The sequence below is a fragment of the Coloeus monedula genome (genome assembly GCF_965178545.1).
Source record: "Coloeus monedula genome assembly, chromosome: 28".
Taxonomy (NCBI): Eukaryota; Metazoa; Chordata; class Aves; order Passeriformes; family Corvidae; genus Coloeus; species Coloeus monedula.
The window spans coordinates 484,858-502,019 of NC_138808.1; the positions used below are offsets into that span (position 1 = coordinate 484,858).

A 17,162-nucleotide genomic window follows, 5' to 3' on the forward strand; every position below is an offset into this window, starting at 1 on the left:
GGCAGGAGAAGCTGCCTGACACAAGCTGACTCTCCACCTGCAGAAATCCTGCACTAGGCTTTCCACACTGCTGTCAGCGTCTTCTGATGACAAATCCTGATCCATGACTTAATCACCATTACTCCAATCCTTTCCCCTCAATCCTTTTATCATTTCATCTTTTCCTTGCTATCAAGGGATGGAGAAGATCCTTCATCTACTGGGGCATCCTGAAAGCTGCACCCACCGAGCAGCCAGAGCCAGGATTGTGGTGCAGGTGTGCCAAGGCACAAGAGGAAAACATCTGGTGTTTCTCCTGCACCTCAACCAGGGACAACTGCACAGACTCCTGGGATAAGGCAAAGCAGGACGCTGGGATGCCCAGCAGCCACCAGGGAGCATGTGGTACCTGCAGCCCTCACCAGCAGCTTTCTGGGGAGACACAGTCCAGCCAGGTCCTCCAAGAGCAGAACAGAACCAGTGCTCTCCCAAGGACCAAACTGGTTTGAAACCTGGCTGGGAAGAGCAGCCTGAGTGATGAAGAGCTTGTGCCAGGGAAATCCGCCTGTCCCTGCCCCAGCCCTGCCCTGGAACAGAGGTGACAGCTGCAGAGGGGAGTCACCTCGAGCATCCCCCACACTGGCTCCTACAGACCCCCATCCCTGAGCCCATCCAGAAAAGGTTTTTCCTATCACCAGGCATTTGCAACCAGCTCATGTTTGCAGGTAACAGAGCGAGTCACAGGCTGGCAGAGGAAAAGTGAATCAGGCAAATATCTGGTCCCAGGACTAATCCAGGACGTGGAGCCAACAATCCTGACTCAGTTGATGGCTTGTGGTTTGCGTAATTGATCCCAAGGATGCTAAAAGCCATGAAAATTAATCATGAGGGTCTGTGTCCTCCCTGAGACTGCAAAAACGCTTCCTCTGACTGCAAAAAAAAGCTCCCTCCAAGTAGACGTTGCCTTGATGCCCCAGAAAATGCATCAGTAAACACAAATCCAGTGGATGAGTACTTGGAGTGCAGCCAGGAAACAGTCTGAGGCAGCGCCTGCCAGGCCTTCCCATCATTAGGAACCAGGAAAACCTCCTTAACAGACCCCAAAGAAAACTTTATTACATTTGCTGTGTTGCTCAGCTGTTTGAAGCCTTCCTGAGACAGCTCTGAATAGAAGAACAGACTTCAAAGTCAGGGCAAAAGGACTATTTAAGTGCATTTTGCGTTCCCAGCAGAAGGTTTGGCAGCCGCCGTTCTCACAGACATGAGCCCATCCTGGTTTCTAACCCAAGCAGTGAGTAATTACTTCTTGAATAACAAGCAGCCGGCACACAAACCACCTCCCCATGCTGCGGTGTCTACAGGGTGGGGAGGAAAGGAGCAGTGGCGCATGTGGCCATAGCTCAGAATCATTTTCCCACAAAAATCAGAAGAACCACCCACCCAGGTCCTCCAATTTTGTGATTCCCTCATTTTCTGCACCCAAGAGAGCTCAGCTACTCAGCCCCTCCCGCATCACAGCCCACCCGCTCAGCCAGTCTGAGAGCTAAGGAACTGGGATACATTGGGAGGCAGAGGCAGAGGCAAAGGGCAGCTCAGGTGCTCGCCTGTGGTTTTGGAAATCTTTTGCAGTGGAAATGTCCCTCCTGCAAGCTCAGGGGGGAGTTTCCCCTAGTTCCTCCCCCTCTGCATTTCTTCTGCCTTCAATGCAGCATGGTGGGAGAGCATGTTCCTGGGAGAACAATTACACAGGATGCAGAAAGCAGTGGCCTGAAGGGCCCTGGGGTGCACAGAAAGAGCAAAGCTCTCTGCTCCAACCCCCACAGCTGCCCAGCACTGCTGGGTATGAGCACGGCAATACCTCAGTGCAGCACTGGCTGTCCCCCACAGAGCCCTCCCCAACCCCGGCATGCAGCCTGCAGCTCTCCCTGCTCCTCCTCTGAATGCTCCAACATCCCCAGCCCCAGGCAGTCACGTTGTGAGCAGCCGTGCTGGCTCCGCACGTACTCCCTTCGCTCATGGCTCCTGCCAGGGAAACCAGCTTGTCCCCCAGTCCTGCAGCTTCCCCCCACTGCTCAGATTCTCCTTTCGGGCCAAAGCTGTGCTGAACACCCCATGGGACCCCAGGAGGAGGCAGGCTGGCAGCCACCGACCACACACAGCTCTGCCCCTCAGACCAGCCCTTCCCGCAGGCATCCCAGCAGATGCCTCACAGCAGCATCCCGAAAAGGTGACCCTGAGGTCTCCCATTCCACCTCTGGCACTGTGCCCTGCAGGGGGGACAGTTTAGTCCCAGCATGACTAAACTAAACCAAACATGACTAAAAGGACACTGTCAGGAGCATGGCACACACAGTGACTCCAGGATCCGTCCCAAATGCAGACCCAGCACAGGACGTGCTGAATCCCATGAACACCCCTTGTCCCGCCTGTGCACAGGCTGCAAACCTGCTCCGGATCCAGGTGAGTACCTGGAGGGGATGCTACAAAGTGAAAACAGAGATTTTTTTACTTTCTAAAGAAAAACAGACAGGACAGTCTGGCACCGCAGTAATAGACACTTTGTGCCTCTGCATTATAATTGCTTCGCTTGTCTTCCTCAGGCTGAAATTAAACACAAACACCGACTTAAACAGCTTTCCAGCGTGCCATCCCTCAAATGAATCAGGAACACTTGGCAGCGGCAGCGCTGGAAGGCAAAGGCTCAGCGCCCTTTTCATCCCACAGGCAGCCGCCAAGCGAAGCAGCGGCGATCCCTGCGTGGCCCCTGTGCCAAGCGCGGGCCAGAACAACCCCTCCACTCTCCAGGCCTTGGACTCAGCTCAGGGCAGGGCTCGGTGTGAGTCATGCACTTCCCCATCTCAGCACAGGATATCTGCCCCGTACACCCAGCTCAGTCCTACATTGCCAACGGCTTTTTTCCTCTTTTGGCTTTCCGCTTGTGTTTAACAGCCGTTGATCTATTTTTAAATCTATTCTGTTAAGAATTAGCATACCGGCAAACGATGCTGCTAACGCACCGGAAAACACGTGCCCTGCATCAGGGTAACGGCAGTGAGAGCCTGCTCCCAGCACTGATGGCTCTAGACTTGCTGCTTCTGCTCATTTCCTTGTGCAAAATATCTACTGGTAGATGACTGGAGATAACTTGAGCAAGAATGGGACAGAATTAGTCCCACTATCCGAGACAGCAAGAGGAAACTGAGTGATCCTGAGTGGGCATAAACCCTCACTGCAGCCCCCTCCAGGGCTGAATTTTTGTCCCCAAGGACAGGGTTTAACATACCCAGGTCACCTCTTGGCAGTGCATGGAGTAGCCAGCCCTGGAGTCACAGCCTCTGTCTTACACGTTTCTCACCCTATTTATTCCCAAGGCAGGGTGAGACTGCAACTATAGAGCAGACAGTGCCTGCTCCTTGCTGTCCCTCCAGGCCAGGGGTGCTGTGCCTGCCCTCAGGTCCAGCTCTGGCGCTGCCCCCACACACCCCAGCACAGCCAGCAGCCATTCCCCAGGGCGTGCAGGGCAGCAGCTCTGCCGGTGCTGACAAGCAGCCATTACACCGGGTTGTCTCCATGCCGGCATTTGCTCCCACTGCTGCTCCCGGGCACAAGCAGCACCGCCAAGATGAGGCCGGAACACATGGATTACATCGGTGCAGTGGTGTAACACCCCAGGGTGCCTCTGCACACTGCAAACCCATCGGCACCTGGACAATCCTTCCCCTTCACCATTCCAGACAAACTGAAAAGACACAGCCAGAGACGTGGGCAGAGAAGGGCTGGAGCAAAGTGTGGTGGCACCGCGGTTTGGCTCTGCCGGCCCCAACATCCCACTCTCTGCCAGCCAGCACAGACAAACAGCTTTTGCTGGAGATCATGCCCTCGTCTCCAGAACACTGGGAGCTTTGTGTGCAGGAGCAGCTACTCCCTCGCTGCTGAGCAGGAGCTGCTCATCCCAGGACAAGGGGCACAGGCACACACGGGAACAGTGACACCCTGGAGTCTGAAGCAATGCGCTTCCCTAAGCTCTGCTGGAAATGATCCTCCTACCTGCTAGGAAAGCCTTTATTTCTCTCTCCCCCTCCCCAGACATTATCCCCAAAGTAAAGATGTCTCTATCATCCCTTCTTAAAAGGATTATTCCAAGAGCTGTGATTATTGAAAGCGTGAACCAAGCGCTCTCCCCATCACAGCAAACAAACACAAGTTTTGCACAGGGATGGATGAGCACCCAGATCCACCCCAACAGCACAACACCACCACAGGAGATGGAGGGCCATGGCTTCCTGTTACTGACACAGTCAGCAGTGCCCGCCCAGGCTTCTGCACAGAAGGACCCATGGTCTGGATCGGGCCCATGTGCTCTGAAACCAGCCCTGGAAAAAGTTCCCAGCTGCTGCTGTGAGCATTCAAGGAAAGCACAACACTGCACATCACGTACCAGGATCTGCAGCAGTGAGGGGCAAGAGAGGGCAGGGAATGCTCAGGGCGGCCTGGCCAGGACTTCCTGGCCCACCACACACCGCCCTGTGCCTTGGAGAGGCTGCTCTCCTGCACACCACCCCGGGGGCTCACAAACACCCTGACACTGCCCAGCCACTGGGAGCAGATGGAAGGGGAGGTCTCCTCCCTGCCCTGCCCCGATAACCTCCAGTGGGTTGTAGCAGCAGTGCCAGGGCTTCAAAGCTTCCTCCCAGCAGCACAAAACCAGAGATAAACAACAAGATCAGCCATGGACACCAGCCCAAACCCCTGAAGAGGAGGATATGGAGACAGCAGGGAGCTGGTCCTCAGAAGGCCACGGGCTAATGGGGAGCCACACTCAGGGAAGCAGCAGCAGTGTGGGACACAAGGATAAACCTACAAAACAGCTCAGGACTCACCAGCAAAGGAAGCCTCATGCAGTTAGAGCAGATCCCCCACAACTTCTCAAAAAATGGGATTTAGCAGCACTGATCTTTTGCATCTTTAACACCAGCTGCACAGTGAGGACACCTGGCACCTAACTCCAGGGGAAACAGCCTGTGCAATGAAACCCCTGACCACTGACCAGCCTGGGGGGCACAAACCTGGCATCTTGCCACTCCTGTGCAGGAGCCAGGGATGAGTGACAAATGGGGTACACATGAGAAAGGTCCCACCAGCCAGCAGCAGTCAGGGCAGCCCCCGGGCTGCAGAGGAAGTGTCAAAGGGACGTTTAACTGATCAAATAATTCAACAGCATCCTCAGATTCCTCTCAATCAACCCATCACAGCTCTTTGTGGAGTGCCCAGCCCAGCCCTGGCATTTGAACTGTCCAGGCCATTAACCACCAAAAGTGTGCCAGGCATTACTCAAAGTCAGCGAATTTTACTTCTTGACCCCACCCTGCCTTTCTGCCAACGGAGCAGAGCACCAAGAGCAGAAGGTGCACAATTTACCTTGGGTCCCGGCCTCAGACTCTGGTGATCCTGGTGGCTCGCAGAACTCCTTGAGTGGCGAGCAGGTTGGTGTTTCTGCTTCAGGGGTCTCAAAATTATCAGTGGAGTCCGAGCTGCCGAGGGGGGGAAAAGAGTGAGGAATTACTGCTTTCAAAGCTACCTCTGAAATCCTCCACAACGCCTACACGTCCAGCCAGGCCAGAGGCTGGTCGTGGGCATCCGGGGCGGCCACTCGCTCCTGTCCAGCGGGACATGCTAGCAAACGGAAAAGGGACAGCAGGTGAAACATCATCATGAGCAGCCCCCTGTGCATCGCCAGCCCTGCGGGAGGGCTTTTGCCAGGTCATTCCCGAGCTGAGCACACAGCACGGGCCTCCAAGGACATGAAGCCCCGCAGCATCTCCCACGCCGCTCCGGAGGCTGCCGCGGGGAGCGAGCCCGGCTGCTCCGGCCCTGTGCTCCCCAGCATCCTCCAGGAAGCAGCGCCCGGCTCCGGCTGCGGCCCCGGCACCCCCAGCCCCCGGCGCGGTGCGGTGCGGGATCCCCGGCAGCCAGGCAGCGAGCGGAGAGCGAGGGGCGGATGGGGAGAGGGCCGGGGAGGACGCGCCCGCAGCCCCGCGTGGGTGCGGGCGCCGCGGGAGGGCGGGCAGGGGAAGGGGCCGCGGGTGACTTGCCTGAAGCCGAGGGCCGAGCCCCCCGCCGGCGGGTCCTGGTCCTCCTCCTCATCCTCCTCCTCGGCAGCACTGGCCCCGCCGTCGCCCTCCTCGGGGCTGCCCCCGCCCCGCACCGCCGACCAGGTCCAGCGGGCCCACTGCACCGGCGAGAGGATCTGCCAGGCGCTGAACGCCATCGGCCCGGCCCCGCTCCGCTCCCCGCCGGGCTCACTGCGGCCGCGCCGCCGCCCCCATCGCGCCCGCTCCGCTCGGCTCCGCTCGGGCCGCCCGCCCCCGCACCGCGCCACTGGCGAGGGGAGCGCCCGCCCCCGGCACCGCCCGCCGGGAGGGGCCGGCCCCGGCGCCCCCCGCTGCCTCCGCCGGAGCCCCCGGCGCGGGGATGGATGCGGGGGGATGCGGGGGGATGCGGGGCAGCGTCCCCGGTTCCCCGTCCCTCCCGGCCGGAGGTGGCAGCCGCCGCTCTTCTTTCCTACGCGAACTCCCAAATTCACCTATTTCTGCCCAAAGGCGGGGCTGGGGCTTGTTGCTGTCACCCTCCGCGACGCCCTGCCTTTCCCCTCCCTCGCCACAGGAAACCCCCACGTGAGAGGGCAGGGGACTGTGAAACCAGATCCCCGCCAGTTTATCCCACATTTATTTGGTTGCACCTGCGCTGTCACAGAGCCGGCAGGACACAGATTCTTTCCACTCTGGACGTGCCAGAGAAGACCCCACGCTGGCGGGGGACTGCCCTGGGGGGCAAGCAGCTCCCAGGAATCCTCACTTCGCCCAGGAAGACTCGGTCCCACTGGGAAGGCTCGGCCCTCCGGGAAGCCTTGCCCAAGGAAAGGGCTTTCCCAGAGCTGAGGAGCCAAACACAGGGGGCAGGGGCAGAGGAGAGGGAAACACCTGTCCTTTCCATTTTCCAAGGAAATACCGGCCTCAGCAGCCCTGGCGGATGCTATATCCTTCCGTGGCAGCAAGTTTATTTATTTATTTAGTAAACTATTGTTGTTTAAAAATAACAGCCAGCAGTTCCCACAGAAATCAACCTTGCTGGCCTCCCTCAGGAACTTTCCCTCAGGAACTTTCCCCCTAACGAGGGCTCCCACTCCCAAATTCATCACCTCCCACACGCTTGCTAGAGAGAGGAGGATAAAATTACTGACACCGTGCAGCGGCCACAGCACTGTGAGGAATGTCCAGGGCTCTGGCAGCAGATCTGTCACGGGCAGTAGCATTGCTGGCTCCGGACACTTGGCAGCTCCCTGGAACCCTGACTGGTTTACCCTGCTCCCAGCAACTGGTCCCAGGGATGACCTTGGAAATGGCAGACAACTGTCGTGCCATGAAGCAAGCCTGGCCCGTTGCAGAGAAGAGCTGCTAGCCCTTGCTGACCACACCAAGAGCTCACATGGCAGGCTGAGCCCACAGCCGGTGCTCCCCTGTGAATCATCAGCCAGCTCTGAGAGCTGGAAATGCCTCTGCATCGACAGAGAGGCCTCTGGGGCAGAGCAGACCCGTCCATCTGGTCTGGCTGCCTCTGACACCAGCCTCTGTCGGATGCTTCAAAGGGCTCATTCCTCACCGTTGAGCATCTCGAATAACCTCCCTGCAGGGATCCTTTCTCCCAAGCTTCCACCTCTTGGTGTCCTTATTAGATATAGGTGTCATTCCTGCATGCTTTTACTGCCCATCCCCTATAAAAGAAAATCTCCTATCCCCTTCCACAATACCTCTAAACTTCCCCAGAGATTTCTCTGGGTGAACCAAAGCTGAGGTGCTGCTGGTTCCCACCATAGGTCAGTGGCTGGAGAAGCACATGGGCCCTAGGGAACACCTCGGCCACTGCACCGTGTGGCCCCCCCACATCCCCAGGGCCGGGGGGACAAGGGGCCCTGCACACTTCCCTGCTGCCATGAAGAGGGGACTACATGACTCTTATTGAAGTTTAGCCAAAAACCATGAGGCTGAAGCAAAAGCAGAAGCTCAACATCCTGTTGCCCATGGCTGCCGTGAGCAGAGCACAGCCCACTTCCCTGCTCCAAAGCGGCAGAACTGATTTCTGCAGATGAATTTTACATAAGATCTTCAGTGTGAGCCGCGCTGCAGCAACGCGCTGCAGCCTGACCTCATCCTCCTCCTGCTCCCGCTTCCCCTTCCCACCTCCCACTGAACCCAAGGACCAGCAGGAGTGATGACGTTGTGAGCAGCTGAGTTCTGCCAGGGACCTCACAGCACCCAAGCGCAGCAGGAGCAGCAGCAGCAGCACTGGCACAGCAGCAGGAATGAGCCACCTCCCTGCAGAGGGGAAGGAGCTGTGTGTGACAGGCTGACTCCTACAGCCCCCCACTTGTTGGATGGGTGAACTGGGGCACTCGAGTGCAGGAAATCATCAGGATCTGTCCTTGTGCAGGCTGCACACACACACTGCGCCCAGCGAGGACCCCCCCACTCCCACCCACCACCCGGGGAAGAGCCGACAGGAACAGGATCAGCAGGACTGAACCATACTGGCTGCAGAGCTTCTGACTTGGCAGGGCCCTGGGGCAGGAAGATACCAGAGCAGTACAGGGGCAGAGCCTGCTTCCACTTGCTGTTCCCAATGAGCAATTAAGAAAATGCCTCGAGTGGCATTTTCCAGCTTGGCACCTGACCCAGCCTGGCAGCACCACCGGCTGCAAATCACCACTGAGGAGATAACCTGACTTTGTCAGTCACACCGGAGGCTCTGCCTGCCAAACGCTGCTTGGCACAGTCAGCAAACACATCTCTGCAGAGCAGGCAGGATGCTGACCTGTTTAAAACACCTGCCAGCAGTTTCCATCCACACAGTGAGATGCAGCCCACACAGGCAGCAGCTGGACGGGCTGTCCTTGGCACTGCTGTCACCTCCCTCGCTGCTGTCACAGGACTCACTGTGCCAAGCCCTGCACACACGCAGCGGCTCAGGGACAGGGCATGTACAGCCCATGGATGTCTCTGGCACCAGCTGCGCTGAACTGCCTAGAAACCACCCACGGTTCACACACTGCCGGGGTTTTCCAGGAGGGGAGAGCAGCGGCCCCTGCTGCACAGAGGACAGGTGAAGACCCAAATTATTTTGGAGCTAGAAGAGCCCTGGCATCACAGAAGCTGCAAAAAGAGGCAAAACCTTGCTCAGGTTTTCATGTTCATCCTTGCAGGAAGCCAGCTGCATCCAGGGATAACAGCTCTCATCCAGATGAGACCTTGCCTTCACACTGGGGATGAATTTCCTTCTGGCCACCTGGCAGCAGTGCTTCTGCCTGGCCCCAAAAACACAGCATGCCCGATTCTTCTCAGTGTCACCACACCTTAGTCCTCAGGAAGGGTGCAGGGAATAACGCTGCGGAACAGGAATCACGCAGCCACACTTGTGGCGTTTGGAGCTGCAGTGCCTCAGGCCAGAGGAAGGCATGCACCTGGAATTTCCCTTCTCAGCCCTTTCATTAAGCAGGAGAATATCTATTTCTGGCTGTGAAGCTTTTCTGGGCACAGCACAGGAGCCAGCACTGACATTTATAGCTTAGAAACAGATCTTTTGTGGGGTTTAATTTCTCTTCTCCACTCCTGCCTCTCTGCTCCTCTGCAGCGGAGCCTTTCGCTCCCCACCCAGGACCAGGGTCCAGCTCCCTGTACACAATGCCAGGATGGAGCACAAGGACAGCAGGGGATGGTGGGGACAACCCTGAGATCAGCACACAGATAAAACATTAATCCATATTTCACTGCTGTGTAAATTTCCCCCACAGCTTGTAATAAGCACTTTATCCACATAGCATTTATCTCCTCCAGGAAAGGAGGTCCAAGGTGTTTCAGGAGCATTTTTCTGTTGCTGCATTTTATTCCAACCTATTCTATTGATCAGGGATCAGCATCCCCTCTCCGTGCGGCAGTATCTGGACCATCCCGGGCATTCCCGAGGTGCGGGAGCACCCCGGAGTATCCCTAGGTGTGACAGCCCCACGGAGCATCTCCCGGGCGCAGCAGCATCCCGGCGCAGCCCCGGGAGCCCGGCGGGCTCGGGCGGACGCTGCTCTCGCTAGAGGGCTCCCCAGGATGGGTTTCCGAGGGCTGCCGAGCTCTCCGGCCTCGGCAGCGCAGGGCAGGGGCTCCGCGGCTGCCCGCGGGCTGGCAGCGCCCCGCGCCCCGGAGCGCAGGGTTCCTTTTGCTTCTGACCTTGGCAGAGCCTCAGCCTGGACACTCCTGGGCACAGCCCGGACCGAGGAGAACGACACCGAGCGCCCTGGAATTCAAGGCAGACAAAACCAACCTCCTCCCATCTCCGGCTCTGCCATCTGCTCGCTAGAGCACAGCAGGAACCAGGGTGTCACCCGCTGTGGCAGCGCTCCGGGGCTCCAGAGCAATGCCCAGCGTGGGACAGTGCTGCCGAGCAGCTCAGCTCCCCCGGGACCCTTCACGGCCTGGGCTGTGACAGTTCCCATCGCTACACATTCCATCAAAACAGCTCTACAGAAATAGAATAAAGGACACAACTGTCACACACGAGCCTGGACACCAGCAGCCAGCCCCGGGCTCCAGCTGCCTTTCCCCACCAGACTGCCAGCAAATGGATAAATACAGACATTTGTGGTTGCACTGAAAAGGACCGATGGGATAATGAATGCTCTGCTATTCCTGCATTTTAAAAATGCCAACCACAGCTTAATCTCGCTGATGCACTCGTGTGGGTGCGAGCTCATTTCAATAGGAGCAGGCTCCAGCCCCATTTCCACATTGATGCTGGATGAACACAAGCAGCTGCCTTCATCATGCAGCTTATTGACTCCCCCTTCAATTCCCTTGCTCCGTTTGCTAAAAATATCTGTGCTATGTGGCAGGAATGCTTTTATCAGGTGTTTGTCAGGCCTTAGATCCCTGAGCTTACTCCAGACTCAATCATTTTGGGAAATGCAGGCAGCACCTTAACCCATAACCTGGGGGCCCAGCAGCAATGGGGGCAGCAGAATGTGGACAACAGCCAGCACAGGGACGGGGACCAGGAAGATGATAAAGGGCGGGAGGAACAAAACAAAGTTTGCTCAAGGTGGAGCAAACAGGCGGGAAGGACAACAACTGAGTCCAACGGGGCAGAAAGAAGCAGCTCCGGCACACGCAGGATGTGTTTTCCACCTGAGAACACCTCTAATGTCTATGTAGGAGATGACTGCAGGGAAATAAAGGCAGGACCGAGCAGTTACAAGGGCAGAACGCCCTTGTCTGAGCCCACCGTTTGCAAACAGACTTACAGGGTCCCCACTTAAAGAAAATATTTCTATTCTCTAGAGTGTTTTGGTTGATTTACAGATAAGATGTTTCCACTTTTCCTTTTGATCCCTTCAGTTCCCAGTGCCCGAGCAGCTGGTGGGGACCAGCTCCCCCAGCCCAGCCCCAGCTGTCCCCAGCCTCCAGACCCCCACCAGCTCCCACCTTACCCCAGCCCGGGAACGGCAGTGCTAGCCCCCACCCCACACCCCAAGACTGGGGGTACAGACGCACCCCAGCTTTCCTCCTGGGCTGAGCTGCAGCTGGAAGCTCTGGTCTGCTGAGACCAGGGATGGGGTGTTCAGGCACCCATGGGTGGGGAGCTAAGTGTGGCTAAAGGGGAAAGGGGAAAGGGGAAAGGGGAAAGGAACTTTCTCCCCGCAAATTAAATGTCACTCTCTTTGTCCCCTCCACAGCAGCGAACCCAGACCTGTCCCACGCGTGGGAAGGGGCCGACGCGGGGGCTGCGGGGGGAACCGGACCCACCCGGGACCGCGAGCCGCCCCCCCCTGCACTCACCGGCGCGGCGGGGCCCGGGGGTCCCGGAGGTCCCGCGGCTCCCGGCTCTGGGCCGCCCCCATGGCCGGGCTCGCCGCCGCCGCTCCGCCGGTCCCGGCGCGTCCCTCCTCCGCGGGCGGGAGGGAGGGCGGGGGCTCGGCCGGGCTCGGGGGCGGGGGGCGGTGGGTGCCGGGTGCGCCCGTCGGGGGAGCCCCCGGGCCCCTCTTGGCGGGGCAGAACCGCGGCTCCAGGCAGAGCCCAGGCAGATGCTGGGGCGGGGGCTGGCATGGGACAGGCGACTGCTCTGGTGACAGTGGGAATAAGAGATCCACGGGATCGCTTAGGTTGGAAAAGCCCTCTGAAACCACCGAGTCCAACATCAACCCAGCACTGCCGAGGCTACCACTGACCCATGTCCCCAGGCTGCACAGCCACACGTCTGTGAAATCCCTCCAAACGCAGTGACTTCACCACTGCCCCGGGCAGCCGCTGCCCGTCCTGCCAGGGCTGGACAAGTCTCTCCATTAAGAAATTTTCCCTGTTACCCGAGCTAAACCTGCTCATCTACCAGGAATCACCAGCCTCTCATACTGCACATGCAACGAGAAACTGGGGGCTGAGCCCGTTGTCTAGGGCACCTAATCTCTGTCAAGAAGCCCTGATAAAGTGCTGGTGTAATTTCTCCCCTAAGAACAGCCTCTTCCCAAATCGTGCCTTGCAGGGGAAGCCAAACAGCCAGCCCCGATGTCAGGCAGCAGCCAGACCCCTTCACGGGAGGAAGATTTAATGCTGCACTTTAAAAGCTCAGAGGTGACCCTGCTAAGGAAACGTCCTCGTTGGAGTTCTTTTAATTAAAGTGCCTGAGAATGTATCCATTTTTGACAACATTTGGGGCTTTTTACTTTTGAGAAACTGAAAACCGGAATATCAATCTCTTTTTTTTTTTCTGTCAGTCAGGGTGTTCTGGCTGGGGTTGCAGTATTTTTTGGCAAGAAGTGTCAATGCCCTTGAAAGCTCTCACCTACCTAAAAAAAAAAAAAAAAAAACCACACAAAAAAACCAACCAAACTTTCCATGGATGAAGAAATGTCCTGCCAGACTCAACTGCTGACCATGCCCGGCATGCCCCCAGCCAGGGACAGCCATGGGGACCCCCTCTGCCTGCATGGGGGCTCCCACAATGGCCCCGACCACCCCAGAAACCCAAAATGCCCCTGGTAGAGGGAGCGTTACCTCTGCTGCCGGCATGCCAGGGGAGAAGTTGGAGGCTGCGGTTGGTCACCGTGGCCAGTCACCAGGGCTGAGTCAGGTGACAGCCATGTGGGACGTGGCGTGGGGCCCTGCCTGCTGCATGAGGCCAGATAATCCCTGGCAGCGAGGCAGGCAGGGGCTGGGCAGCACCCCACACCCCGCTGTGCAGCCCGGGCACTGCTGGCCCCACAGGAGGTGCTGCCCCACGGGTGACACCTGTCCTGGGGTGCTGCAGCCTCCTGGCACTGCACCACAGCCACATGGGTGAAGGAAAACCCATCAGGAAATGGCTCTGAGCATGGCCCAGGGAGAGGTCTGCTCCAAATCCATGCCATAGCCTGGCAGCTCCTGCTGGGTCCTGCTCCAGCTCCTCTGCTTTGCCCTGCTGAGCACTGCTGGAAAATCTGGCCATGCCAGAGGGGAGTTCTGGGGGATTCTCAGGCTGGAGCAGGAAGCCCCAGGCCCTGATGGATTGTGGCAGCAAGTGAAGAAGATGAGGAAATGGCTTTTGGGCTCCTAGGCCCACGATGCAGAGCTTGGAGTGGGTTTTGGACTGCTCTGACTCCCTGCATGTGTTACAAAGGCCAAACACTGCAGGTTATGTGCTGTGCCATGTGTCCCTGTCTGTCTCCTCCACCTTGTAGCCGAGGACAAGCTCTGCCTCTGCACATCCCTGCTTGTGGAATGGCGCAGGAGTGAGCTGTGGGGACGGCCGTGCAGGCCCCGTGTAGCATCCTTCTGTGGAGCAGCATGCCCAGGGGCCAGGCTCTGGCATGGGCAGAGTTCCCAGGGCTTGGCCCTTTCATTCCTGTGCCTTTGGTTTCAAAGGAATTTCCTCCAGCCGTTTCTGAGTGGTGCATTGGAAATTGCTGGGCAAAGCTGGGATACACACATCTCCCTGTCTTGGACAGGAGCTGCCAGGACCTGCCCGCACTCGAGGCTGGGATGCTGTGTCCAGGCTTCAGCGGCTTGTCCCAGAAATCTGCTTCCGTGAGGCTTTGCTGAGCTGAGGACTGCTACCAAGCGGCAGGAATTCAGCATTTCTTACGAAGTCCATCTGGTCGGAGCAGGGATCTAAACTGGAGGGGTGAATCTGACCAGGAGCCAAGGCTCCAGCACACACACACATTAGAAACCAGCATTTAAAGATCTGGGCGGGGCCCGCGGATGCAGTGTCGGACGCCAAGCAAGCCAGGGACAGGCAGCGGGTGATGTGCCAGCACTGTGGCTCCATACTCGGCGATTTTGGCCACAGCCCCCACCCTCCTTGGCAGGGCCCCCACCCTGTGAGGAGTAAACACCCACAGATCGCTGGGAAACTGCTGGCGTTCTGGGCAGACACTGAGGGAAAGTCAGGAGGGGGAGGGCACCAAAAGTAAACTACAATTATGTAGCACACCAGGAGAGAAAACCAGTTTCCAAACTCAGGAACCCTGAGGGCCCATGGTGACGTCCTTCACCACACTCCCCAGAGCTCCGTCGACCTGACAAACCGGCAAAAAAAAAGATTAAGCTTTTCCCAGCCCCTCAGAGCAACTGGAAGGGTCAGTGTCATCTGTGAGCCACAACCTCGACCTTAGAGAAGTGACAGGTCTTGTTCATACCCCCAGGAGTCCCAGAGCAGCCCCCAGTCCCACTTCGGGGTCTGGAGGTGAGCAGAGCTTCATGCGAGGCTTTGCTTCCCGGCTGTGCCAAGCGTCACAAGACCTGAAACAGCCACATGCAGCCAGTGCCACAGAACCCTGCCCGGGGAGCTGTCCCCTGCAGGCAAGGCTGGCAGTGCCCACAGGGCTGGGTGCCAGTCTCACAGCAGCCAAGCTGCAGAGCAGACAGATGTGCCCCAGCTGTAAGATCCTACTCTTTGCCGGCAGAACTCAGCTCAGGTGGGGCTCCTGCATGCCCGGCTCGTTCAGCACCCCGAGCAGAACCAGAGCTGGCCGGCGGGACGACTGTGGTCTGCAAGGGGGCAGATGGTAATAATTACCCTTGTGCTAATTCCATGGAAATTTCCATGTGCCTGGGAAAGAGGCAGCCAAGCCCTTCTGCTGCCCGGGGCAGAGCTTTGCTGTTGTTTCCAGGGACCGTGACTAAGAGCCCGGTCTATCACATGGTCCTTGGAGCCACCCATCTAAATGCCACCAGCTCCAGAGCTGCCCGGAGCCGGCACCACGGGGCTGCCCGGTGTACCCGGGAGCACCTGGAACGCCTCAGCTCTGCCCACTGGTGCTGGCAGAGCAGCAGCGCAGCGCCTCGGAGGGAGAGCGCTGTGCCCGAGCCCTTCTCCACCTGCTCAGAGCTCTGGTGGCATCTCCCCTTCCCGAGGGTCCCCAGGGAGGGCAGGCGGCGTGGAGCAGCGTGTCAGCACACATCATCCCGTCTGTCTCTGGCAGCTCCTCCTTAGCAACCCAAACAGAGCCACAACAGGGGCCTGGCGGCAGATCCTATCCCGGCCAGCACGAGGCTCTGGAGGAGAGCCCGGAGTGACCACACGGCCCGGCTGCCCGCCCGGCAGGTGCCGGTGCCCTGCCCTGCCTGGGAAAGCGCCATGAGATCGAGCTCTCTGGCACGGCAAAGCGGCGGGAGGTTGTGCTGTTCAAAGGTGTCTTCCAGGGTCTGCCATCGCAGCGGGTTAGGGGAGCTGGGGACAGCTCTGCACCTTGGGCAGTCGAGGAGCCCTCGGTCTCTGCTCTCCTCCTCCCTCCAGCCTGATGTAGCCAAGTGCTGGGTGAGTGTCCCAGCCCTCAGCTCCCTTCTCCTTCCTACCTTTGCAGCCGCAGACTTGTCCCGAGCTCTGTCACTCTCTGCTACCTGTCCCGGGGCTCCTTCGAAAGCCACTTGCGTAAAGAGCTGCCTGGAAAGGAGCAGGGAGGAAGGAAGGGGACGGACGGGGTGGGGAGGGGCAGGCGGCGGCGGGTGTCTCTGCACCCCGTAGCCGGGAGGGAAGGAAGGAGGATGTTTTGTAATATTTGGCGAGCGCTTCCACGGGCAGAGAGAGGAAAGCAGCGGGCTCGCGGCGCTGGGTGACCCGTCCCGTCCACACGCCGCTGCTGCGCCGGTACCGGCGCCTCTCGGGTGAACGCCTGGATCTCATGCCGGCTCCTGCCGGGGCCCCACTGGTGTCATGCCGTAAAAATGTGCTCTTGGCTGGAATTTGGCAGCCTAGTCCCTGACGGGGAGGGAACCTCTCCGCTTACAGAGGCAGTGGGAGCTGCGGCCCTGGGGCTGCAGGGAGAGGTGATGGGGAGCTGTTCGTGAGCTGTGCAAGGCTGGGGAAGGAGGTCTAGGAGCGGTGGATGTGGCCGCGGACTGATTCCGCTTTCCCCAGAGCCCTGAGGCCATCACCCCCCAGTTTGCCTAAGCCCAAACTTCAGCCTGGTCCCCGAACGTCCCTCCGGCCAGAACTCAGCCCACGACACACACACGGAAATCAGGGTCAAGCCACTCAGTTAAATTTCCCCGGCCTCGCCCCGAAGGGTTCGTGCCAGAAGTGCCGGCCTGGTGAGGGCTGCGAGCGGGGGCTGGCAGCGACCCCGGCCCCCCTGGTCCCCCCGGTGCCCCCCGCACCCGCCCGCTCCTGCAGAGGGAGCGCAAGGAGCGGGAATGAGCCACGGGCTCCGCGCAGCCATTTCGTCCTCGGGAAGCGTCAGCAGGGGTGTTGCTTTCCAAAGAGAGGAGAAAACTCTGCTTAGGCGGGGAACTTCGCCTCGCAAACAAAATGTGCCGTCTGTTCCCGCAGTCCCCGGCCAGACCCTGGTCCCTGCCCCGTGCCCTGCCCGGAATTACCTTCCCAGATACCCAGGACCCACGGCCTCTGTGCAGGGGGATCAAACCAGCTCTCTTCTCTTTTCATTCCCACCTCCCACAAGAAGCAGGAGGACAGTGATTGGAAAGGACACTGCTGCACCTTCCATGGACAAGCAGGGTGGAGAGTGACAGCCCAGGACCCCCCATTACTTCTGCCTTGTCTGGGGTGCTCCCTGTCTGCTCACCCTTCCCATCCACCCGTGGCTTTCTCTATCCAGAAGGGCCAAGGGCCGATGCCTCGAGCAGGCAGTAGAGGATCCATCTTGCTGGGGT

General features: G+C 58.7%; 1 protein-coding gene across 4 annotated transcripts in view; it reads right to left on the minus strand.

Annotated features, from left to right (window-relative positions):
* TACC1 (transforming acidic coiled-coil containing protein 1) overlaps positions 1–15,952 on the minus strand; it is a 32,339-nt gene extending 16,387 nt beyond the window's left edge. For 2 of the 4 annotated variants that reach the window (XM_082298336.1, XM_082298335.1), the window contains exons 1-2: positions 6,072–6,424; positions 5,398–5,510 (exon numbers count right to left, since the gene is read on the minus strand). In XM_082298336.1, the coding sequence (XP_082154462.1) occupies positions 5,398–5,510; positions 6,072–6,247 (289 nt within the window). In that variant the 5' untranslated portion in view covers positions 6,248–6,424. Of the gene's footprint in view, positions 1–5,397; positions 5,511–6,071; positions 6,425–15,848 lie in introns of those variants that run through there. The other 2 variants (XM_082298337.1, XM_082298338.1) reach the window with 2 other exon arrangements.
* Between the last annotated feature and the right edge of the window lie 1,210 nt (positions 15,953–17,162).